At 38.7% G+C, this 26266-nt stretch overlaps 2 protein-coding genes across 2 annotated transcripts; one reads left to right on the plus strand and one right to left on the minus strand.

The window, feature by feature from the left end:
• Positions 1-9995: 9995 nt before the first annotated feature.
• LOC118271349 (nuclear pore complex protein Nup58) lies at positions 9996-18902 on the plus strand. The gene is made up of 13 exons (XM_035587413.2): positions 9996-10228; positions 10459-10808; positions 11073-11210; positions 11639-11785; positions 13224-13274; positions 13452-13532; positions 13942-14072; positions 14353-14503; positions 15002-15145; positions 15635-15793; positions 16175-16297; positions 16618-16701; positions 17161-18902. Exons 1-13 carry the CDS (start codon positions 10149-10151, stop codon positions 17289-17291), a joined length of 1770 nt encoding a protein of 589 aa, XP_035443306.2. The 5' UTR covers positions 9996-10148; the 3' UTR covers positions 17292-18902.
• A 700-nt stretch (positions 18903-19602) lies between these two features.
• Positions 19603-25535, minus strand: LOC126911070 (uncharacterized). Its single transcript, XM_050695989.1, has 6 exons — positions 25453-25535; positions 23661-23859; positions 22511-22707; positions 21428-21588; positions 20842-20904; positions 19603-20325 (listed from the first exon to the last, which is right to left on the minus strand). Exons 1-6 carry the CDS (start codon positions 25462-25464, stop codon positions 20112-20114), a joined length of 846 nt encoding a protein of 281 aa, XP_050551946.1. The 5' UTR covers positions 25465-25535; the 3' UTR covers positions 19603-20111.
• Between the last annotated feature and the right edge of the window lie 731 nt (positions 25536-26266).

The raw sequence follows: 26266 nt of genomic DNA on the forward strand, positions 1-26266 counted from the left end.
GTTTATAATGTGCTTAGAAATATTCTTTGTATAGCTCATTGGTCAGATAATGTTATTTTGAGATCCCAGCGCTATTGATTACACGGTGGATCTTACGGTGGCGGTATGCCCTACATGGGCTGACCACCGCCGTGTCCTCAGGGATGTGGTTGGCGATGGCATCCTCTCAGTTTTTTGTCAGTAAGAGTGTTTTACCTAAGCAATCTTATTTCTTTACCGGACCTTGGCATAGAAAGAACTCCTGAAACGTGACTCGACTAAAAAGGCATAAGGATATGCAATAACTGTCCAACTTTGACATTCAATGTTAGATAAGTATATAAAAGTGATATACAACCACTTTCCAAACCATTTAACATATAAATTATGCAGCAAAGCACTTTTATAAAACGAAAATCTTTACAAGTTCAAGATTACCTACGCTAAGGAAATATACTTAAAATATTCAGCTCAAAGCGACAGCAAGTTAGTGGAAGCGGTTGCCATGGTAACGTTAATGGAGCTGAGAGAATAAACGCGCAAATAAAAAGGTCAAGGTTGGTTTGGACCCGGTTGTCCGCCTTTTTGGAAGTAGGTGAACGGACTCCTTACTGAATTGCTGGCTGGTGGCAATGAAAACAGAATGCTCGCGAAATATATTTGAATATCGAATTATAGCTAAGAATATATTATTTTATATTTTTTGTGTTTATTTTTCTTTATTTTAGTTTTAAGTTAGTTTTTATTTCTTTTTAGATATTTTTAAGTTGTAAATAATTTAGTTCATAGTTATTTTTACTTCGTTATTTCCTAAGGTGTTGCTAAGAACCAATTTATTTAAACTCGCTTGTTTTCACTGAATATAGCCTGTTGACTGATGATACATAATTTATTTTTTATAAGCTCCATTTCGCACACACAACAATAAATTCAGCGATTTAGCACGACACGACACATGTGTAATTGTGTATGTCTGTCCATCATGTCGGCGTTTACTGCTGAACCTAGATCTAATGACGTCTAAATATTCTGGATAGCCACTATGTATCAGATAATTTTGAATTAAGAATGTAATTGACAGTACGATTGGCGCGGTGACTCTCTGTGTGATCCACAAATTGTTGTTTCGGGTCTGGGTGTCATGTGTATGTGAACTTGTATGTTTGTAAACGCACCAACGATACTGGAGAAAATCCTAGTGTTAAAAAAAGAAAAATAATTCCTATGCACTATCTGTCACATAAGTTAATCGGGCACTTATATTAAGGTGGTTCCACACAGTCTCTAAATACGTCATTTCACAAAATTACGTTTTACTAACTTAAGAATGTTTTTTTCTACAACCGCCGATCTCGTGGCCGCATTTTATGTCAGAATCCAACAGGCCCAATCGTTGCGAAGACGCTCATTGTCCTTAATCAGTAGCAACGCTATAACGTGTTTTTTATTCGTCCTAAGCTTTATTGCGGGGATGGAATTATTTTAAGGAAAAGATAGCTTCCCCATGTCCATTCCAATTACCATTCTCCCCTCAAAATTTTGGACATTCCCTTCCTTCCAAGTTGTTTTTTATGAATCAAAGCTATGAGTTTCTTGAGAAAGTTGTATGAATAAAATATGTTAAGTGGAGTAAGTCTCGGAAAGTTTCTCCTGTTTGTGTTTGTTTTTCTAATGATACATTTTTGGATGTACCTTCTACTACTTATTCTATTTTTGTCATTTCCTTGTTTCTCGTTTATACTATCTGTATAATTATATACTTTATTTTAAATATGTTTTAGAAAAAAATTATTTCGCTAATTTGTCCGCTAACAATTTGTAGATTCATCATAATTTTCTTTAAGAATCTCAGTTTATCCCAGATGTTAGAACAAAGTTGTTGAAACTAGACCCTGTTAGTTGTTTTAAATCAGTGATTATTGATTCCATTTCCAAAAACCCAAAAAACAATTACATTTCATAATTTAGTGAAACGCCATCTAGCCGCAAATCACGGTACTCGTTCAAGTAAGGTTTCATTACGTGGTTACTCCATTCACACAATATCATAATATCATATTTTTATTCATATTTAACTTAGAATATTATATTTACATAGATAGACCAAAATTTCTTTTTTATTTTAGTCTGTCTCTGTTTGTTCCGCATAATCTTTGAAATTATTGGACCGATTTTGATGAAACTTTTATTGGTAGGTAACTGATATACTAAGGAGTAACTTAGGTAAGATTTATTTTAGAAAAAAATTCATAAGTCTTTATTCTACGCGGACGAAGTCGCGAGCAACAGCTAGTTTCCTATAAAAGCAGCGAGACTGTTACAATATACTGTATCACATAGACGTAGTTATAGAACATCATCACACAACAGAATACATAACCCCTGCTATTTTTTTTATTTTTATTTTCAATGTACAGACAGCACTTTTCTACGATTTTATTATCTATTGAAACTGTGTTGGCACGCGAAACCAGCATTAAGTGGGTTTCCCACAAGCGATTCCCAATCGAATAGAATCGTGAAAACGTATTGGTTGCTAATCTTAGAATAGTATTACGAAATAACTAAGTATGAAAATGCCGTGGGGAAAGAATAGCATTAAAGGCTTAGTAAAGGTACTATCATAAACCTCATACCTACTATTTTATTTATTTATTTTGTGTCACCAACATAACTACAATAATATTGCACAGTGAAAATAACAGTAATATACAAAATACCTTAGGCTAATATGTATTTACTATATATCTAAATACTATCATAAATCTCATCATAAACCGATTAGTTTTGTAGGTCTATTAATTTGTTACCCAAGCGTTTGATCATCATAATAATATCAGCCATAAGTCGTCCACTGCTGAAGGTGGCTACTGGCCAAAGACTTTCAGATCTGCCGTATAAAAACGATTAGAATTAAATGAATAATATTTATAAGTCCTTGGGTGAATAGGAAGGGTGAAACTGGGAAACGTTTTAAAATAACCCAGTAGGTACATACATAAATGTATTATTACTTAAGAAAAATAATTTATTTCATTGAGTTATTTTTATTAGTTGTTCAATGCATGTTTAGCACCAACTCCTCATTTAAAAAAAACTTAGTAGGTACCTAAGTATAGTCAAAGTAAACATTACTTATCTTGTAAATAACGAATCCAAAACGTCTCTAACACGCCTAATTGATACTTTTACAACAAGACCTCGAGTGCTCCTCACTCATTAGCTTTTACCAGACGTTTTCTAAACCAATTAGTCTTGGAACGAAACACTTATTACAGGGGGAGCCACTTTAGCGTTGACAGAAGGTAAGGGGAAGGGGGGCACAATTTATGTGTCTGAGGAATTTGCCCACTCTCTAACATTTTGCCCGAAGGATCGGTAATGCAATAAAATGCAGACAGGCAGCGGTAGGATGTAAATGGATGCGGGTGCTTTCCTGAACCAAGGTGAACTTTAATTTATGCGTCGGAAGGTTGATTTTGCTCTGTTATAAATGGTGGCTTTCACTGACTCCTTCTTTGGACCATTATTGGTTTGTATGCATACAATCATGTAATGACTTTTTTAGGGGGGAAATTCATCCAATGTCTCCCGCCCTGGGCGTGATTAGAGGTAGTGTCAGACTCTTACTGACTACAAACCACCCCGTTTTTACACCTGTCTCACCTCTTTGAGCCGCCCAAACCCGCTAAATAGTCCGCAGCTCCGTGTCGGGCATCTGCCATACTGGGCCCCATATGTGGCTCTTTAAGCGCGTCTAAAACGCGACGCGCTGTACGCACGGGTCTGGTCGATTTTTTTGAATTACGATGAGGTGCTATTAGACTTTTTGTGTTAGATATTCCAATAATTGACGAAAAGTATAGGCTACGATCAATTTTACGATACGATGAAACACCACGCTATGATCAATAGAAGCTAAGCAGCCGGTAAAGCCGCGCCGGAGCAGCAGCACCCACTCCCATTTAAAAGATAAAAAATGAACTCCTAAAATCTGAGTAAGTAAATTGTTAATAACAATAAATCAGTATGACGCTAGAAAATTTGGTCATTATCCTTTCAAGTGGTTTATCTATCACTCCCCTTCCCAAGTTCACGGCGGAAGGTGCGCAGATTACTCCGATAACTTGTGATAAATGAATGTAACACCCTTCGGAATTATTTCCTTATCTTTCGCAATGGTTTTACGCTTTCCCCTCCTTTTTGGTGGGGATTCATAGACCTGTTGTATCTACTGATACGGGTCTTTGATTTTTATGGAGCTTTTAAAGTGAAATGTAATGAATAATGTCTTGAATAAACGTTAAATATGTTTTGTACTAAGATGAAACGCTTATTTGAACGCGGTATTCTTAGGAGGTACTGATTTGAATTTAATTATTTATTATATTTGTGTGAGATAGTCTATTTATCGCTACAATCGATCAATTGGAGCCGAGTAGCGGGTAAGACAGTGTGGAACTAGCTAGTCTATCATATAAATGTACCTTTGCAAAACGTGAAAGTTTACGTAGTACAGTGAACAGGGAAGTCTGCCGCCACAAAGGCTGCCACAGGTGTCGATCGATGCGACGCGCCGGTCCGGCCGTCGAACCAACGCAACACCCGGTTGTTTCGCTCCGTGCCAACCCTATAAACTGATACATACATTATTTATGATCGATGATTGATAGAATATTTAGATACAATTCACCTTTTGTATGAATACTTGATAGACACGTCAATTTATGATAAGACTTGTATATGAACTTCTCGTAAAAATGATGCATTTTAAAGGATGAATGATGTATTTAAGAACTTTTTGGCTTATTCTCCCTGCCTTTTTCTTACTTATCCCATTCTAGAAAGTATTCCTGTGTCGTGAGTGCACATTACTTACACCCAGTCCCAAAAACAATTAGTGGATTTGATTTTTATTTTATTCCATAAGTACAGACACAGACGACAGATTGAAATCGTACACAGCAATCTAAATTATGATAAAAACGTGTGTGAACCTGAAGTCCAATTACAACTGTACATAACATTAAGTAAGTTATATACAGTTGTATATATATACTAAATTTAAATTACACATACCATTCTCAGATATTAATTATTAATTGTCATTATAAATCTCAAAAAGATTGTTCCATGTAGAAATAGTACCTATGAACCATCCGATCTGACATCCCTTGTACTTAGTACCTTTCATGCTATCCTTCTCCATTTAACAGAATTGAACAAGTAATCACCTACATCGGTTTTTACCGACTCCATTATTTGTTACGAAATGGAAAACCCGTATTGTAGACTAGATACCAATCAATATAAAATTGTAGCTGTATAAATGGAAATACCTGTGTGTCACCTTGTGTTGTAAAAGGGGCTCATCAAATCAATCGTCATAATTAATCGAAATATGACTCTCTTACCACTTTACTGTCTCTTCCTTATTGACTAAGAAAGAGACAGTTAAGTTAATTTTTTATAAAATAATCCGGTAAACGAGCAGACGGATCACCTGATAGTAAGCAATCACCGCCGCCCATGGCGTTACAAGTGCTTTGCCGACCTTTTAAGGGTTAGGAATTTAAGGGTTGTTGGGGAATCGGGGATTGGGAAGATTGGGAAGAGGGGTAATTGGGCCTCACTCACACAACGAAACACAACGCAAGCGTTGTTTCACGTCGGTTTTCTGCAAGGCCGTGAACCGGCCCATTCGTGCCGAAGCATGGCTCTCCCACACTTGAAAATTAAACCTCTACTGCCTCTATCCCAAGTTTTTTTTTATTTATTTATTTTTTTATGAAACAAGCCGGTAATCGAGCAGACGTATTACCTGATGGTAAGCAATCGCCGCCGCCCATGGACACTTGAAACACCAGAGGCGTTACAAGTGCGTTGCCGGCTTTTTGGGAGTTAGGAATTTAAGGGTTGTTGTTCGGGAATCGGGGATGGGGAAGATTGGGAAGGGGGAATTGGGCCTCCGGTAACCTCACTCACACAACAAAACACAACGCAAGCGTTGTTTCACGTCGGTTTTCTGTGAGGCCGTGGTATCACTCCGGTTGAGCCGGCCCATTCGTGCCAAAGCATGGCTCTCCCACACTCAGTGTCAAGTTACTCGTGGTCGGCTCAGTATGTATTTAGTATTACCAAAATTTTTAATATAAACAAAAATATTCTATGTCTTATAGATGATACAAACTGCCCTTAACAAAATGTGCAAACTTAACAAAAGTTTATTGAAAACATAAAACAATATTTAGCCTCTGAACAATATTTAGGTGTATAGGCACCATCTACATAACATAGTAAACATAATTCAACAAATCTCCCCCACGCAACCTAATCTGAAACGCTAACAATCTTTATAAGTGCATCCTGGTCACGCATCGATCGGGACGCACACAAGCGCACAGACGCAAATCTGCGTCGCGACTGAGCAAATAAAACAAAATGCACCCCCCCTCCCCTAGTCTAGTCACTAGACAACAAAGGGTGCGCATGCAAACTTAACTTTTTAACCATTCACAGCAAATTCAACCTTACGTGTATGTAATAAGGTGGATAACAACTGCAAAATGATGATGTGCAGGAAGCGATGTGTTAAGAGAAGTTTAGACTTAATAGCGTTTACAGATTTTACGGTAGAAATGTCTGAAGTACTTTAGTAATAGTTAATTAATATGATATGCAGTTACTATCATTTTTGAATTAAATGAGCTTTTTATTGTCAAGTCAGAATGGCTGCTACTAGCGATGAGCGGGCCCTTCAATTCTCAAAAATAGTAAATGAGTAAAGTAAGAAGTCTAGGTGAATATTACCCGAAGCTGCGGACTACCTAGCGGGTTTACCGGAGCTCCGGCTCGAAAAGCAAGAGTACGAACGGGATGGTTTTTAGTCAGTAAGAGTTTTTTTGTTATGACGGGAGAAGCCTTCTAAAGGCGCCTAGCTTTCTGGGGATAAAAGACTAGGGAGTGTGTGATTTTCATCTCACTAAAACCACCCCGGTGGCCACCCTCAGCCCCTGTAAAGTCAGTAAGAGTCTGACACTCCCTCTCGCCTCGGAATGACTTCAGTGACAATGACGGCGGGAGAAGTCATTGTCACTGAAGTCATTCCCCCTTAAAAAATGTGATTATTACATCCTTTCGGACGAGGAACACGTTTAGGTACCTAGATGTACATTCAGCTGCAAATATTGACCATCGAATTTACTCGGTAGCCATTCCGATCTCAGAGTTGTTGGTACACACTACACACTAATTTGTCATGTAAATTGCAATTACTTCGCTAAAGCTAACTGCTAAAGTGCAACACGGTCCATCTGGAGACCATTTTATTTATTCAAAACCAGGTACTTCGGATGTATATGTCCACTAAGTCCTAGTTTCGATATAGCTCTTACATAGTGCTTTATTAATGTACCTATGGTGTTTGAATTGAGTCTGATGGGACACCTAAAAAATTGTTGATTTAGATGTTCTCTAGGAATTTGATCAATTTTACGCAACATCATGAAATAACTTGCTGAACTGCTGAGTTAGAAGTCTCGGGTTCAATTCAAAGGTTGGTGAAGGCACTTTTTGTTGTTGTTTTTCGGATCTCGAAGAATTTCCCAGTAAAAGTATGAAGTGCCTTATAGCGTGCCTAACGGGTAAAAGTGGTTGTTACATCAAATACATTGTAGGTATATTTGCGGTGTGCGGATCTACCTGTCTGTTGGGGAATTAGAAGACGTAATGTTTAAATTATAAAAGACTCTAAAATGTCACAGAGTCATACCTAATCTTGATATAGATGGTTATGTAAAACGTACTATAGTTTACTAAGAGTTACTACTGTGGATTTTGCTCAATGAAAACCTTACAACGGTCAGGTTGCACTTCAGAAAATTGCACTAATTAAACAAGATAAATAGAGAAGAACTTCGTTCGTTAGAAACTGGTCGACCGGCAGAATGAAATATTAACTTTTTCTTTAGGAATTGTAAAATCTTTCATTACAAATGGCGGACTGAACAGGTCCGTATTTGAATTGAAATTAATACGAAGATATTATTATTGCATTTCCAGTTCGGAATTATTAGCATATAGTAGGTATATTAATATTCCTAAATAGTAGGTATATTAATATTCCTACTATACCTATTGATACTTATTGAAGATGAAGATAATTAATATTTAAATATCTAATCTTCATCAGTACCTAATAATTAAACCGCATTCCCAAATTTACGCCGGCCTCAGTCCAAGCAGTTTCATAAAAATAAAAGTAGATAGACATTTTACCATTTAAAAATATTCAACCCCCATATAATTCCACCCCAAATACGTCCCTTCAATCTCTCGACTTCCTCTACGGTGTATCTTTTCTCAAGTTTGTAATTAAAAATCTTGAAAGTCAATTAAACTTGGGTAACACTCTGGGCCCCTCGGTTCCTCTTTGGATTGAAATCGTAATGAATCGTGGCAAATCAAACTTCAATATTTTAAAGATAGCATTGTCTGAGTGTTGATCTTTGCTATTACTTTCCGAATGGTAAGTTATCTACCTCTCGTAATCCTGATATGCTAATTGGAATTGAATAATTGTTTACTGTTTGTATCAGTCCCACAATCTTAAGCTTTAGTCACGCTTTAGTGGCTGCAATTGGTCCTGACTTCGTGAGAAACACACGGTCTTAAGTTTATTTCCACATCTCGAAGAACAAAACATTCATTAATTATTATGTTATCGGCTTACTCATGTAACTGTTTGAGAAGAACTCGATTAGTTTCAAGCCATGCTAAAGGCTTATATTCATTCATCACAAGACGCAGCGAATATCGCGCAATGCTGTTCATGAATATGAGCCTCTAGCATGGCCTGAAACTAGTCGAGTTCCTCGTCAAACAGTTACGTGAGTAAGCCGATAACATAATAATTAATTTAGTATGTCTCATGAAAGTTATAATAAAATTATTGGCCATTTAGATATGTTTAGATATTTATGAATTACAAAATTTACGTTTACTTCACATAAATGGCGGGCCAGCTTTAGGCTTGTATTCTAATACAACGATTATGAAAATAATAAAATCATTAGCCTAAATGCGTGCATTGCTGATCAAAAATCTTTCACGGGGTTAGCCATTATCGGATCGACATTCGGTTACAAAAAAAATCGATCAAACGGTTACATTAGAATTAAAAACACACGTTAATATAATTAGAAATAATATATTTACCAAACTGAATTTTGATAACAACAGTATACATTTTTAACAATTTTTACTCAACTAGACACCTAAAGTAAAACACAAAAACAACGGTCCATTTCATAATTTTGAATTTTTTTCACATCGGTCGCCGATTTTAATCTTCATGGAATAAAAATTACCGAAATGAATAATAAAAACTTAATATGTTACACATAAAGAGATGAACTGACAAACTTGGCGCGATTACTAATAGCGGACTCCACTCTCAGATTCCCTGTGACTAGTCTTTTGTATTGCTCCTCAGCCACCAGCGCTGGAGGACGAGTGAGTTTCATAAGTTTCGGCCCAGGATATTTTGTCACCCAAAAAGGAATCCCAATACTGGTTGGTGTAGTTCTAAAAATCGCGTTATAAGATTGAGCAAGATGACCACCCCAAGCAAGATGGTTCATTGTTGTCGCTTTCAGCTTCTTTCGCAGTTGTTTAATGATAAGATTACGATATTATATTAAAATATTAGGATGCAGTATAATGCTGATTGATAATGATTGACTTGTCTCTACGTCACATTCGACATTAATATTTTATAAATACATTACTAGACAATAAATTAAACCGGCCTGTAATTTTACTGTAAAACACCTGTTCTCATACTAAAAAATATTAAACAGCACGCTTGCGCCAGACGAATTAATAAATTGTATTATACAGGCACAGTGAATCAAATCAAATATTTTTTTTATCAATCTCGTGTGATTTTTTGTCATGCACATGGCAATTCTATTCTAATAGTTGACGTTTCATTTTACATGGCAACACTGACTAAACCTCAAAGTCAGTCAAAAATGGCCGTTCATGTCGTTCGTTATCGTTGTCAATTGTCAATGCGTTGATCTATTACTGTAACTTTATATAAATAGTTGTATTTTGTTAAAAAATAGTAGTATTAAGTTGTAAATAGTAAAAAATAGAAGTGAAAAATGTCTTTTTCATTCGGCACTCCATCGAGTGCTCCTGCAACAACAGGACTCACGGGAGGCTTCAATTTTGGCGCTAACAAGTAAGTAACCGAAATAGTTAAAACTTTTTGAATATATTTGAAATAAGAACTCTTTTCTACAGATACAAATTCGTGTTTGCCACCAAAATTATTACATTTATCTATGTTTTCAAAATTTTAAAAAGTTGTACGTTGTCATTCGGTATAACCTATATTTAGATGTACAACTTTTTGTTAATGAATTTACTTGTGATAGTTCTTGATTATTTACACAATAACGGCGTGTCTAGGCCTGCGACTCCTGGGTTTGGTTTGACTGCAACGTCACAGTCGTCGGGTCTGTTTGGGAATACGTCTTCGACTGAAACTCCGGCGTTTGGCAGTGCTGCACCTGCCTTTGGCGCTACATCCACTGCTCCGGCGTTCGGGGCAACCACAACGCCAGCGTTTGGGGCGACTACAACCCCAGCATTCGGATCTACAGCGCCCCCAGCGTTTGGGTCGACCACCACGCCTGCATTCGGGGCGGCCGCACCAGCATTCGGTTCTACAACCCCAGCGTTTGGTGCTACATCTGCGGCACCTGCCTTCGGTACCACTACTCCAGCATTCGGCGCTACGTCTGCAGCACCTGCTTTTGGTGAGTAATTGTGTAAAAGATATTCCTATACACATTTAATTTTGTACAAAAATCTTATTGTCATTCTACATTTCAGTCACAGTCTAGTCTATTCTATCATTTAGAGAATCGTTGACAGATGAACTTATCATTAACTGAAAAATCTCTTATTCCTTTCTGCTACAAATTGAAGTAAACAAAGTTACTTTTGCATTCATAGTATAACTTTACTGAATGTAGTATTTTATACTAGAATTTATAAAATTAAAATAATATAAATTCCAGGAGCCACAACTACATCTGCATTCGGAGCTAGTGCAGCCCCCACATTTGGCACCACCACCCCAGCTTTTGGCAGCACCGGGTTAGGCACTGGTGGCCTCAATTTTGGTGCCGGTTCCAACACTGCCACTACTAGCTCAGGTAATATTGAATTAGCATTTTTCTGTTGTATTGATGTCATAAAAGCATGAAGGATTAAGATGCCCACTTCTTATATGGAAGAGTGTGGGTACAAAACCTACCAACAGCAAGTACCAATGTAAACCAACTTTTTCCGAGTTATATGTAAGATTAATTAGAACCCACTGAAAAACAGTGAAGGAAAACATTGTTAGGAAACCTGCACTTATAATTTCTAATTATAAGATTGAAATCGCTAACCCGCATTGAGCAAGTGTGGTGATTCATGCTTAAATCTTTTCTGTGTGAGAAGAGGATTTTGGCCAGTGGAGCCCACTAATAGGCTGCTAATGTGATGTTAAAGGCCTCTTCTCACATGGAGAATGTGCCCATTGATGCATGAGAGGCAAGATTTCAGCACATGTTTAAAATTAAATTTATTATTTTAGGTTTATCATTTGGCACCCCTGCAACATCTGCTAGCACAGGTCTAGGAGGGCTTGGAAGCTTTGGTTTTGGCAGCACAACCTCAACACAAAGTGTTGGATTTGGATTCGGATCAACAAGTACAGCTACAACTACAACTAGCCTATTAGGTATGCAAATAATTTCTTTTATAATGAGTATGATTAAAGTACTTTCTATAACTTTGTTTAGTTACTGAGGGATTAACAGAAGCTTCTTTCAAACTTCACTATAATCCTCAAGCCTATAGCCAAGTTTGGGGATTGGGGATTATAGCAAATTAACTCCCTTCTATTAAATGGATTGTTTAGCAGTGATAGCCTCACTTCCCTAATTGTGTTACAATTACAATTGTTAAGTCTTAGGTCCTAGAGTCCAGAGTAATAAGAATTATTTTATGTAACAGTACTATTACAGTACTAGTACCTAGATAATAAGTAGCACGGAATTTAAAGCTATTGCAACAGCAGAGAGACAGGTAGCAATATCACTTAAAATTTTGGTGATTACAATCGCCAATATGCCTGCCAAGTATGGGGATTATGACGTAACACTCTCTGAAGAGGTCTATGTTCAGCAATAAAACCTATCAACTGATAAAGTTAAAGATTATTGTACAAATATAAGTATATATACCCTTACCCTTCCTTTCCAGTACAATGAACCCAAACCCAAGCTCTCCTTGCCACGGTCCTTTCATACCGGTAACACAGACATTTCAAATGTTGCCACCAACGACGTTTACTAAGCCACGCTTTGAACTGAGCCCCATTCAATGTGAGCCTGGTTGTAGCTACAAACTGCTCAGTGCTAAACGTGACTGTTATCCTACTATAGCGCCTAGCCCTGGTGAGAAACTATGTACTCAGAAATCACACTTCATAATTCAATATATTACTAAATGTAATTGCCAAGTACCAGTTATGTTTGAATCGAAGCCCCGTCAAAGGGTGTTGTCATAATGTGTAAAATAAAAATTAGTTTAATCGAATTTTTAATTGAACTCTAGATATTCGGCTTTATTTTTAAATGTGTGCATCTGTATGTCTTGTACACGTACACATTTCTTACTTTAGTAACAAATACTAAACTGACAGGTTGTCTGTCGGTAGAATTTGTTGAAACTGGCAGTACAAATTAAAATCGCATCACATTTTCTTCCTTCCCCTTACTTATCCTCTGTTCCTTCTCCTTCACCAGAGTAGCATATTTACATCAGACTAATATATTAATCATGCTGAAACTACTGAACGGATTTTGATGAAATTTGGTATACAGACAGGGTATAAGCTGACTTGGGGGATATGATACTTGTTCCTACTGGAATGCGGGTGGATCCACTAGAAGAAACTAGTATAAACTAATTCTTATTGGAAGTAGGGCTTTCTGACAAACAAGAACTGTTTTTAACTGTGTAGTATAATAAACCCTTTTGAATCTGTAGAGGGGGCTCATAGTCCAGCAGTAGAATATCATATACAATGAATGATATAGTTGATAAAATATAATTATCATAAAGTAATTATATTTGTTTCTGAAGGTTTTAAAAGATTATCTAATACATTTCAGGGTCTAAATTGGGCACGACTAGTGTGACTGGCACACAGCCATCAATATCAGGTATGTAACCTTATATTTTAGTCAGTAAGAGTCTGACACTGCTTCTCGCGTCGATAACATAATAATTAACTTAGTATGTCTCAGGAAAGTTATAATAAAATAATAATAATAATTTATTCAGCACTTAATTGCTTTCTATACAAGTTTTATTAATGTGATCTTATTTGTTTCCATTAGCAACACCAAGTTTCGGGCTTGGCGGTGTTGCCACTAGCAGTAGTGGCATTGGTGCTGCCAATACAACAACAGATTCTAAAAGTAAGTATTTTTGGATTGTATAATATAACATCTCTTCGTCTTCCAACATACAATAAGACAACATAATATGTATCCAATGTACATAACACCCATTTTCTATAATTTTGTAAGAAAAAAAAAATCTGTCTAATGTTTAAAAAATAACTTGCATTAACGTAAAAAAAACCTTTCCCAGTTGTTTTTAATTTGTAATTGGAATTTTTAACCACTTTTTAACAATTGATTGATCTTAATATTTGATACACACCCTTAATCATATCCTTTATGATTGTAATTATAAAATAATAAATATTTTGTCCACAATTACCTATTAGATATCAAATGAAAAAGCTTGATTTACCAATCAAGCTTTTTTTATTTGGATAGAGCTCATTAGACCTACTCATTGAACTTTGTGTACTTGTTACAGGTGAACCCCCAAAGCAGAATAAATTGCCAAATGAAATCTCGACCACAGTGGAGTCGTTCAAAGAGTTTGTTAAGAAGCAGAAGTCACTTAGCTCTGAAGTTATGAGGGTGTCTGTCAAACCATTGCATAAGGTAAGTGAAGTTAACTGCAGCGTGCACATTGACCTCTACCAGAGCTAGAACCCGATTTTCAGATATACTATCCTAAATAAATCCTCAGTCAGTTATAAGCTGATTCTCTTTTTTAATACTAATGTACGGAACAGGGTGTAAAGTTTTCGAAGATCGTAAAAGGGACGATCCTACGAGCAGGCGACGTGTTCATGCCTGTCGGGTTACTGCGAATAGTTCATTGACCTTATCCTTTGCTGCACAGTCAAAGAATAAGTAATGATGTTGCGTGTTGTCCCAGGTGTCCCGCGAGGCGGAGTCCCTGGTGCGGTCGGCGCTGTCGCTGTCGGGCGAGGTGTCCCGCGCGCGCGCCCAGTCGCGCCGTCTGCGCTCCGCCGCCGCCGCCGCGCTCGCCGCCGCCGAGACCGCCGCCAGGGACTACACTGTACCCGGTATGTATCATACACTAAGTTGGCGGTTACCATTAGCCAATACTACTACTGAGAAGCAATCAGTTCGAATAACCACTTACGATTTTTTTAACAACTCCAGTGCCAACTTAATAACAAATACCAAATCAAAGGTATACAGTATCCTTCCTAAATTAAATCGTGTATACTTGCAGAATTATAACAACAAGCACTGTTAACGAGAAATGTATAGCAAAATCAATATACTATAAGGGATTGACATTGTTTATGCCATCTCATTCATTTCATGTCATCAGTACCCTTAATACGAGTTTGATTTACGTTCAACGAAAGCGAACCGAGAGCGCGTTGGGCGCTCTGATTGGCTGGTTCAAATGAACTAACAATTCAGAGCACCGTACGCGCTATCGTTTCGATCTCGAGAAACGTAAAACAAACTCATACTAAGCCCTCTGTACTAAGTACATTTTGTTTTTGATTGAGACACCATTATAAATCTTTTGTAATTTTGTGTTATAGGTTCGGAGCTAGAAGGCACGGCTCCACCAGCGTACGTAAAGGATTTAATAGCAGAATTGGAACAACAGCTCATCACATTCCGCAGACAAATGGATGTGGCCGACAAACAAATGCAGTCATCTCCTAAACTGCTTACTGAGCAAGGTAAGTTTTAAACAAGAGCAATAGCGAAATTTACTCCTTATTTTTATAGATATGGCTAGATAAATATTTTTGCCGGGATAAACCTTTTTATCTACGGCTTATATTATCAATAAAACATCTAGTAAAAAATAAGTATTTTTTTTAATGTTACCCTACTAGAATTTTCTCCTATGTCGTGAGTGCCTTAAGAAACATACAATTTTACATATACATAACACCAGTACACACAAAGAGTTACTCCGTGCGGGAATCGAACCCGCTAACCGTTGCACGGCAGCTGGTTGCCCAACCACCGCGTCAACCGTGCAGTCAAGAGTACTAGACGCATATGCTTTCTGAAGTATCCATTCATTCATCCAATTTTCGAAAAAATCTGAATGACAATTTGCGAACATATATTTATAGTCTGTATTACCCAAATCTGTCTCGGGGAATACGGGCAAACTGGCAAAAGTTGTTAATATGTATTATATTATAATGTATTTACAGAGCTAACTATGGGCATAAGAAGAATGCACGAGTCTCTAGTGGCCCTAGCTGGGCGGCTGCAAGCAGTGCATACTCAAGTAGAAGCGCAGAAAGAACAATATCTTAACTTACGGAAGTACATACTCAAGGACCCTACTAATGTCTTCGATGAGCCATCACGTAAGTTACGGTTTTAATTTAATTTTCCTATTGACCACTGACCACTTAAGTAAGCGAGTCAGCATACTCAAGAATTTCGATGAACTAACTGCGACGAACTTGGTTGGTTCATTGTAGCTAGCTATTCAGAGCGCCGAATGTACTAAGCTCTTTGTGTTCGACATTGGACGTATATCAGGTGTTTATTGCGATGAGATTACTAGTCAATTGCCAATATTTATAGTAAATAGATGGGCTTTTTTATTGAATACAAACACGTAAACGAGCAGACGTATCACCTAATGGTAAGCAATAGCCGCCGCCCATGGACACTTGGTACACCAGAGGCGTTACAAATGCGTTACCGGCCTTTTAACTAATTATACATATGTTTGTTTGCAGCAAGTACAAGTTTGGACCAGATCCTGCGGGATGCGGAGACTAACAGGAAGAAGATGAAGTCTGGCGCGTTGCCTGACGTCACACAGGGCAGTGCAGTGCTCTCAGACCCCAGGGTCGCTCTAGGTAATAAAAAAATATATATTTTATGATGTTTAACCAGTTGTATGTCGGAACGCGTCCACAGGCCCGCATCGTACGCATCGCACACAACTGATTTTAGTTTGTTTTGTATAGAAACTCATACAACAGCGTCCACTGATCCGCATCGTACGCACCGCATCATCAGCAATGCCTACATGCGATGCTTACCGATGACGTCATACGGAATGTGTACGATGCGGGACGCTTAACTTTATTTGCAACAATCGCATTTAAAATTGCGAATGCGAATATCAAAAAGTATGCGAATATTCGTTATAATATATTATATTTTAATTTTGCAGGTAATCTACAACATTTGGCTGGTCCGACACCGTTTTCCTACGTCGGGAGTGCAATGTCGCCATTTCCTTCTGTCGATGCCAGTGGTAAGTTGTCTTATTTATCTATATGTTACAGAAGCATTGTAAAATCCGCCATATTGCGGCTAGCAGTTTCAAAAACCAGAACTATTTTGTAATACAACTGCTGGACGACTAGCCGTATTAAATATGGCGGAGTTAAAATCTGCCAGATAAATTTCGCTAACCATAATAACACAGTGGTCCTTAAGCTTCAATTCGTCAATTTATAGTTCCGAATTTTAATACGCGCGGCACTATAGGGATGACACTTGCAAGTGTCAAAATTTATTAATTTACGTCAATTTCATATAGAAACTTAGTTTTCTACTCTCTTTGTAGACAAACGCTAACCTTTAGCTAGAAATTCAGGTTACTTTTAAACCTAATCTCAAGAGACAACAAACTCAAGTTACACAGGAGTAAAGTCACGTGAGATGGTATTAAAACTATTCTTGATGTTAATTAATAATATTGTATCCTCAGGTCCCTCATGGCAGCCCCAATCACAGCCGACTCTGAACACATCACTAAACACCAGCTTCGGAGTCCCACAAGCAGACACTTCCACTGGCTTCCAGCTGCAGAAACCACCCGGCAAACGAGGCAAGCAATGATATTGGCGCTAAGCACGATGTTCCGTGCTTCACCACAGTGCTCAGTGAGCTCATCTAGATATACTGTTTCATAATAATTATTGTAATGTTTCGCCAATACAGTAAAATGGGGTGAATAGAATTCAAAGGATGAATAGATACAGGAATAGGGTGAATAGATGTAAGAACATTCTGGGGTTGGTCTACTAAGAGGACCCGGTGCCTCCTTCAGTGCAGATGGTGGCCACTGGGGAGGTTTTAGTGAGGTAAAAATCCCACACTCCCTAGTTTTTTCCCCAAAAAGCTAGGCGCCTTTGAAGGTTTCCCCCGACAATTAAAAAAAAAGCTGTTAGGACATTTTGCCAACATTTATTCACCCTGTTCCTGTATCTATTCACCCCTCGATTTCTTTTTACCCCGTTTTACGGCACACACAGTTTTGTTACTTCTTTGAAATACTAAAAAATGCGGACTCTTCGGGAGTAAATTTATGTTAAAATAGAACATAGTCGAAGCGAAAAATCAGGCCTATTTCAAAGTAGTACGAATGTGTGCGGATTCCAAAAATGCACCCTTAAATCTCTCAAGTAATGTATGTACATTACGCTATGGAGATAAGGTTGAATTTGCTATGTTAATAATCTTAATAATTGTATTTACGCGCTACCGAAACCGCTAACCGGTAGTCTTGTAGTATGAGTTTGCTTTAATTAAAGTAATCGAAACGGGAGCACGTTCGGCGCTCTGATTGGTTGGTTTATTCGAGCTAGCCAATCAGAGCGTTGAATGCGCTCTCATTTCGATTAGTTTAAACGTAAAGCAAACTCATACTAAGGGTACAGATGCATGAATGTGATGGAAGCTAAAAAAGTATGTAAGGATCACATTAGGTGGTTTTGTAGTTTCTGTCCACATTTACAAAGATGTGTATATTTTAGGGCCTATGCACACCACGTTTTTTACACGCGCCTTAGACCCGCGTTTTTCTCCTGCAGAGCAGTTTGTTGTCGTTTGTATCGATAAACACGCGCCGGTGCCGCGCGTGTGTATCGCTACAAACGCGCGTCGACGGCGCGTTTAAAAAACGTGGTGTGCATAGGTTCTTAGGTAGTGTAAAGTAACTTGTGCTGTATCAGTGATAGAATGCTGTAATGGCCTTGGGTTCGACGTGTAGGTCGGCTCGGAAAGTAAAATATCTACTTAATGTTTTTTTTGTAGCTGGGTAATCGGTTGTTGCGTTATCTGTTAAAAGTTCGATTCCTGTACATACATTGTGTGATCTTCAAATTGTTGTTTGGTGTCTTAGTATGGCGTGTATGTGACATTGATATTACATAAAATTGTAGTGTAGGTCGAAAACTCTTCAGAGCTTCAAAAGTCTGGTATGTATTTATGTATATAATATAAATAACTTAAAAAAATTACAAATGTAGCAATTTTCTGTACTGAGTGAGCCCATGCGAAGCCGGGATGTGTGTTAAGTAAAGTAAAAACAATAAATGTCAAACATTTTTGAGTTTAAAAATACTACTGTTCCATTATGTAACGTTATAGAAGTTATTTTTGTAATACTTGTAATGTTTTGTTTGTTAAAACAAAAGTTAGTACTGTAATAAAATTATGATACATCAATTATGTCGTTTTTTTTTTTGTAATATACTTACCCAAAAACCGAATTTATAAGGATAAGATGATTTAGGCTTAGGACTAATCTTGTGCTAGTCTGTTAGATGTGTAGTTAGGCAGTTTTTGCAAAAACAAAATAACAGTTTCAGTTTAAACGTTCTTTATTGAATAATATGGTATGTTTACAATTTTTAATGGGATCAAATATAATGAGCACCATAAAATGCTTTAATACCCTTAGTACATAACCGAATTTCACCCTTAACACCAGAAAAATAAAGTCTAATATAACAATAGCACCAGCTATTTTAGTCACGACTGCACTTTAAAATTGCATACAATCACAAAATCTTCACGAGCTATTTAAGGCTGACCCCACATTAGGCGTGTGAGTAGCGTGAACGCCGCGAGTGCGCTGCGTTAGCGTCCTTGTCCCTTTGCCAGTTTGCCCGCTACTAAATGGGTTCATGTAAATTTTATTCCAGGGCCGTCGACTCGCCCAGCGAGTTCAACGTTTTTGCTCTTTCTTTCCAAAATGCCTGGTGTATTTTTTGCTAAAACAATACTGAAGATACCCTAATCTATAGAATCGCATAGAGGGTGCGACTCTCTTCTGGAATAAAAATTACGTGGACTCTCTGGACGTGTTGGTGGCACTCAATGTGTTAAACGCCAAAGCGAGCGCCGCGCTCGCTGCACACACGTCACACGGCGACAACACGCGACGCTCACGCAGCGCGCGCGCGCCTAATGTGGAGGAGGCCTTATGTGTTATTTCTGTGCTTAGATTTATGTGAAAACGCTGGTTATAATTTTACTTTAAAATGCTGGTTTAATTTTGGATAATTATATTTATGGGTTACTCATGATTTATTTGGAATCATTTAGCTTTAGCACTTTGAACACCGTGGTGGTCACCGGTGACCGACGTTAGCGGAGGATTTGCCTTCAACAGTTTTCTATTGGCCTTCAAATATGATAAGTAGCAAAGTATTAAAACTTTGGTTAAAATTTTACATTAAAATTCGGGTTTCAATTTGGTGATCATTTACTATATTTGTCTGCTATATGTTACTATATCTGGTGTTAAGTTAAACGTAAGCAATTTTTAAGTACTGGTACTGTAAATAAATATTGTTTTATTGTGTGTTAATCAATCTTTGTGAATCCTGTTACAAACGCTACGTTCGTTCGCTGTGTAACAGTTTATTCCCTTTATTCTGGTTCGGGTGTAGTAGGATCAGCTGCATCACCACCACCACCACCCGCAGGTGTGGTCTCGCCTGTTGCCCCACCTTCGCCTGGTGTTCCACCATCACCAGCTGGTGTACTGTCCCCGCCTTCTGCACCAGCTCCTGTTGTACCATTCCCTGCATCTCCTCCTCCCTGTGATGGAGCACCCGTCGTCGATTTCATAGGTTTCCATGGTCTGTAAATAAAATTTTAAATAGCAATAATACAATAGAGTTAAATGACTTTTTTATGTTTAATTGGCCGACGTTTGGCCGCTATTATCTAGGGATTAATCGCCTTGGGCGAGGCGGGAGGGAGTGTCACACTCTTACTGACTAAAAACCCCACCGTTCCTACTTCAGCCATTCTAGTGGGATCCCCGGTAAACCCGCTCGGTAGTCCGCAGCTCCGGATCAGGCATCAGCCCTACTGGGCTCCATCGGTGGTGGTCTGTTGGCTCTTTGAGTCGCGCGCAGAACGCAACACGCCGTACGCACGGGTCTGGTTCTGGTCGGGCGGCGGGCTACCCTTGCTCGCCGTCCGCAGACCCGCACTTATGGTGGCCGGAGATCGTCACGCGAAATAGCCTAGCTAGTCTCAGATACGGGTAAATTACGGGAAGTTGGGTTTTAAACAGGGCAGGATGTAGGGTAATGGACTGACTGATTACCTACTTATAATATAAGATCTATAATATTGTTCAAACACTCACATGACGGGCGGTTTCGTGGTCGGCATCTCCCTGGCTGCGCGAGCACGAGCTGTCAATATTTCTCTGTAAAATATCAGTTATCGCTAAATATTTACCCGAGAAAAGATATAGAATACTTTTAATCCCGAAATTCTTACGGAAACGGGCACTATGGCGTTAAAATCCCGGGACCCTCTATCTCTTAAACAACAATCTATTTGAGTGAAATTTGGTTTGCACCCCGGGAAAGGACATAGAATAGACATTTTTGTCGCTGAAACCTTATAGGAAAGGGCACTGTATGGGTAAACCCCATGAGGGATTGTAGATTATTTAAACCACGAAAATATATTAATTTCACAATAAATAAATGAGTGAGTGAGGTTACTGGAGGCCCAATTCCCCCTTTCCCAATCTTCCCAACCCCCAATCCCCAACAACCCTTAAATTCCTAACCCCAAAAGGCAACGCACTTGTAACGCCTCTGGTGTTTCAAGTGTCCATGGGCGGCGGCGATTGCTTACCATCAGGAGATACATCTGCTCGTTTATCGGCGTGTTCCATAAAAAAAAGATAGGGCAATAAAAGTATCACAAAGCTGTCCAACCTAAGAAGTTGTACGCTGATACGGGTGCTTGGTAAACGAGCCTCGACAGGGTTGGAGACCACCACAACTACTTGGTCTTCAGGGAGCTCCTCTGGTGCGGGCACAGACTCCTCCTCTTGGCTCGTATACTCAATCTCATAGTAAATGTCGTTGCTTTCAGCCTGGAACATACATTTATTTATTTACTAGCAACTTTCGCGCGGTTTCACCCGCTCTTCTCGGCTCCTATTGATTATAGCGTGATGTTTTATAACCTATAGCCTTTCTCGATAAATGCACTATCCAACACAAAAAGAATTATTCAATTCAGACCAGTAGTTCCTGAGATTAGCGCGTTCAAACAAACTCTTCAGCTTTATAATATTAGTATAGATTTACTCATCCTCACAATCTATCTTGTACACGATTGCAGTATGAGTGATGATTGCAGCATGGTAGGGAAAATTTGATGTTTAGTAGGTACGTTTAAATATGCACTTCTGTATTTTAGGTACACGTCCGTTAAAATTAAGTTGCTGATTTTTATACGGTATTCTATTCACCATAATATCTTCTTTTATAATATAAAAATTAGGTTTTCCTTCCTGACGCTATAACTCCAGAACGCACGAACCGATTTCCACGGTTTCGCATTCGAAAGGACTCGGGCTCCGTAAGGTTTATAGCAAAGAAATTCAGGAATAATACAAGGGAAAAGTCAGGAAAAATCATTGGTGGCGAAACTGAGTTCGCCGGGTTTGTCGACCGGCCGGGTCGACGTCGTGGTGGCCCGGAGGTTGACAACGTCCTCTTCTTATGCATGAGAGTGCGACTTTTCAGAGTTATATGTACTTTCTTACATTATTTAGATACCACTGACAAACAGTGAAGGAAAACATTGTTAGGAAACCTATGCTTATAATTTCTGATTATAAATTTGAAATTACCAAAGCGCACTGAGCAAGCGTGGTAATTAATGCTCAAACCTTCTCCGTGTAAGAAGAGACCTTTGGTCAGCAGTGGCCACTTATAGGCTGCAGATGTGAGGTGGTATTATGTCTCATAATGTTTAATTTAAAAGGTTTGTCAATTGTTAATACTTACTTTCAATCCTGGGAATTTTTGCATGCTATCCTTCATAGACATCATTAGCCGTCGCGTGGGTTGGAGCATGCGTCTCAAGGACTTGAGGGTCGGTTTGGCCGCTTCGCTACTCTTCAACATAATCATAAGTCTCACCACTGACTCATAATCCCAACCACCTGAGTCCACGAATCCAGCTGGTTTGGGTAATAGAGTTGCTGGAAGTCCAAGATAATATCTATATATTAATACGTGATGCAAAAACTTTGGACCACTTTTTACGATAATTGCGCGGACGTAGGAGCATAAAATTTGGTACACTTATAGTTTATGTGTAGGAGAAGTGCATAGCGCTAATATTTTTCAAAAATAATGCTTATAAAGTACATTAAATCAATAAATAAAACATTACACACACATGCATAGTATCTGATCGTATTTGACAAAACGTCAAAATCGATAGACATTGCGATGATATTCTCACGTCTCATATGAAGATAGTTTTATAAAAGAGTTTGAATTAAATAAAAATTATCCTTCAACGTACGTTAAGTGGTATTGTAAATTAAATCATATATGGTCGAATTTCGGCCACTAGGCGACCACTAGTTTAAATAATTCTATAATTAAGACTTAGAATAGCTATCGGAAAGGTTTTAAAAATAAATACAAACCTTGATTATAGACTGATTAACTAAATAATATAGGATTGCCTTGTTGGTCGAGTAGTCGCAAATGCGACTGCCAGACAAGGGGTCTCGGACTCGATTCCTGGGTCGGGCAAAGTACTGCTGAGCTTTTTTCGGCTTTTCGAAAAATTCTCAGTAGTAGCACGGAGTCTGGGATTGTGCCCAACATATGGCAATAGGCTCACCCCCTTTTTTTTGTGGGGGAAAATCATCCAATGACTTCTCCCGCCTTAGGTGAGGCGAGAGGGAGTGTCAGACTCTTACTGACTAAAAACCACCCCGTTCCTTCTCCTGCTTTGAGCCGGAGCCCCGGTAACCTTTTACGTTGTCCGCAGCTTCGGGATAGGCTCACCCCTGGGATTACATGGGACTTATAACATAAATGGTGAAAAGTGGGTGTACATGTACTTAGTGACATTAGGTGCCGTAATGTGCACCTCTGCCTACCCCTTCAGGGATAAAAAAGCGTTACGTTAACTAACCGTTAAATGGAGTAGGCTCGATGGGTGCGCTGGTACTTCTTGATCCACCGCTGTAGGACTTCACCTTCCTAAGTTCGTTGATGAACCTCTCCTTGTGGTACAGCACTAGGCGGTCGAGCCAGCCAGTCTTCGACCCTGATTGGTGGAGCCCCAAGGCTACCACAGACACCACGACTACCAGGACAGTGATACATGATCTCTGCACAACAACATAAACTGCACTCAGTCATCGAATCAAATCAAAGTGGTTATTCGTGTCTCACAGGTTACATAAAGGTCTTAGGTAAAAAGTGCTCATGCCGTGATCCATTACCATAGAAGCATTTAACGGTTACCTAATCCAGTCCTTAGCAATTGTTTTCGGAACAAAATCTTTACTAAGGAATTTAAGTTTAAGTCTTTGACTGTCAATAGAAAACTGTTGAAAGCAAATCCTCCGCTAACGTCGGTCACCGGTGACCACCACGGCGTTTAATGTATTAAGTAATCATTAAATGTCTCTGAGTACGGCTAAAAGATAATTATTCATCATCAGCCCATTAAAGTTGAATAGCTGAACAAAAAGTCTTTACTTGGATGGAGAGTGACATAGTCTACCTTTTGTCTCTTTCTAATCCCCGACTTGCTTAAAATTTTAACAATTTTCAAGGTGGAAACTAAAAATTGGTACCTATGAGGTCTATTTGTGACTTACAAAAAAAATCGTGCAAAACACCTTTAAAAGAGCTCGAGCGCAACCGTGGGCAATGGATTTATTTTTTGGTTTTTTTGAGGGGGAATATCATCCAATGACTTCTCCCGCCATGGATGAGGCGGGAAGGAGTGTCGGACTCTTACTGACTAAAAACCACCACGTCACGTAACCTTTTACGCTGTCCGCAGAAAGCTAGTTTAGACGTTAATAAAAGATAGATAACTTGAAGATTAGGTAAGAACAAAATAATCAGGTACACCGTACAATGGCATTTATCCAGCAAAGCTCGACTTGCGGTAATACAGCGTGTACTAGCACCTACACTTATGTATGGTAGTGAATCATGGGTGTGGCAGAAGAAGCATGAAAGCAGGATTAATGCGGTGGAAATGAGAGCCTTGAGAAGTATGTGTGGAATAAAACTGAGTGATCGAGTGAAAAATAGTGTTGTTAGAGAAAAGTGTGGTTTGAAAGACGATGTAGTGACAAGAATTGAAAAGGGAATGTTACGATGGTTTGGACACGTAGAAAGGATGGATGAAAACAGATTTACGAAAGTAGTACCTATACAAGGCGAATTTGAGTGGGACCGTCGGTAGAGGGCGCCCCAGACGGACATATAGCGACCAGATTGGCGATATATTAAAAAAGGGCCAAATTAAAAGTACCTTTAACCGACGAGCATGCATGAAAAGACTGATGACTGTTGATGAAGCGAAAGAAGTGTGTAAGAACCGTGGCAATTGGCGTTCTATTGTCTCTGCCTACCCCCATTGGAGACAGGCGTTATGTATGTATGTATGTATGTACCGTACAATGGCAATTTTTTTAACATCCATAATACGGGATCAAGAATCTACTTTAAGTATCAGAAGATGCTCCGGTGTTGGTCTACTAAGAGGGCCCGGTGCCTCCTTTAGGTGTAGGTGTAGATGGTGACCACCGGAGAGGTTTTAGTGCGGTAAAAATCCCACACTCCCTAGTTTTTTCCACCAAAAAGCTAAGCGCCTTTTGAAGGTATCCCCTCGTCAACAAAAACTATCAGAAGATTTATCAAAATAAGGTAAATAAACTATGAAATATATAATTGACACTTACACAATGGAACATGTTATATGTTCGAATTGTAACCTGTACCTAATCTCCCTGAGAGAAGTGATTAAAGAAGTAGCCATTAAAATACTCATTATGTTTTATTACTTTCGTTAAGGAACATAAAATTATATTAGCATTAAATACTCTTTAATACACCTTGCAATTTAATTATATAACGCATCTAATTATAAACTCCAGCCAGCATCTTTGCATCAAAATAAAAATCCTGGCAAACTTCGGTTCGGAGAACCGCTTAGTGTTTTCCTACAATTCCTAAGGACAAATTCACTTTCAGCTTCCTTCCAGTTTCAGCTGCGCAGCGATTTTGCCTCCGTCATCGACACAAAGTAGCCTATGACAATTTTTTTATGGTATAAGCCGGTAAACGAGCAGATGGATCACCTGATGGTAAGCAATTGCCGCCGCCGATGGAGATGTTACAAGTGCGTTGCCGGTCTTTTGGGGATCTTTTACTGCCAAAGGAAAAAAGTTGAAGGCAAATCCTCCGCTAACGTCGGTCACCAGTGACCACTACGGCGTTCAATGTGTTAAGGGTTGTTGAAGAATTGGTGATTGGGAAGGGGGGTAATTGGGCCTCCGGTAACCTCACTCACACAACGCAAGCGTTGTTTCACGTCGGTTTTCTGTGAAGCCGTGTATCACTCCGGTGGAGCCGGCCCATTCGTGCTGAAGCATGGGTCTCCCACACTTTAAAATGTCTCTATGCCAAATTAAAATTTCATACACATTCGTCCAGTAGTATTTTCGTGAAAGGTTTTGGGAGAAAGGGTAACAAACATACATAGTTACATCTTCA

This window comes from Spodoptera frugiperda, chromosome 9 (assembly GCF_023101765.2).
Source record: "Spodoptera frugiperda isolate SF20-4 chromosome 9, AGI-APGP_CSIRO_Sfru_2.0, whole genome shotgun sequence".
NCBI classification, from domain to species: domain Eukaryota; kingdom Metazoa; phylum Arthropoda; class Insecta; order Lepidoptera; family Noctuidae; genus Spodoptera; species Spodoptera frugiperda.

What these genes read in the sequence shown, in the direction of transcription:
- LOC118271349 (XM_035587413.2), top strand. Translation starts at nt 10,149, where the DNA reads ATGTCTTTTTCATTCGGCACTCCATCGAGTGCTCCTGCAACAACAGGA. An exon ending in TACAACAACAGATTCTAAAA is followed by an intron (nt 13,533 to 13,941) that starts GTAAGTATTTTT and finishes TACTTGTTACAG; the next exon opens with GTGAACCCCCAAAGCAGAAT. An exon ending in CTGTCAAACCATTGCATAAG is followed by an intron (nt 14,073 to 14,352) that starts GTAAGTGAAGTT and finishes GTGTTGTCCCAG; the next exon opens with GTGTCCCGCGAGGCGGAGTC.
- LOC126911070 (XM_050695989.1), bottom strand. An exon ending in ATCAGCGTACAACTTCTTAG is followed by an intron (nt 20,905 to 21,427) that starts GTTGGACAGCTT and finishes GATATTTTACAG; the next exon opens with AGAAATATTGACAGCTCGTG. An exon ending in ACCACGAAACCGCCCGTCAT is followed by an intron (nt 20,326 to 20,841) that starts GTGAGTGTTTGA and finishes TTTTATTTACAG; the next exon opens with ACCATGGAAACCTATGAAAT.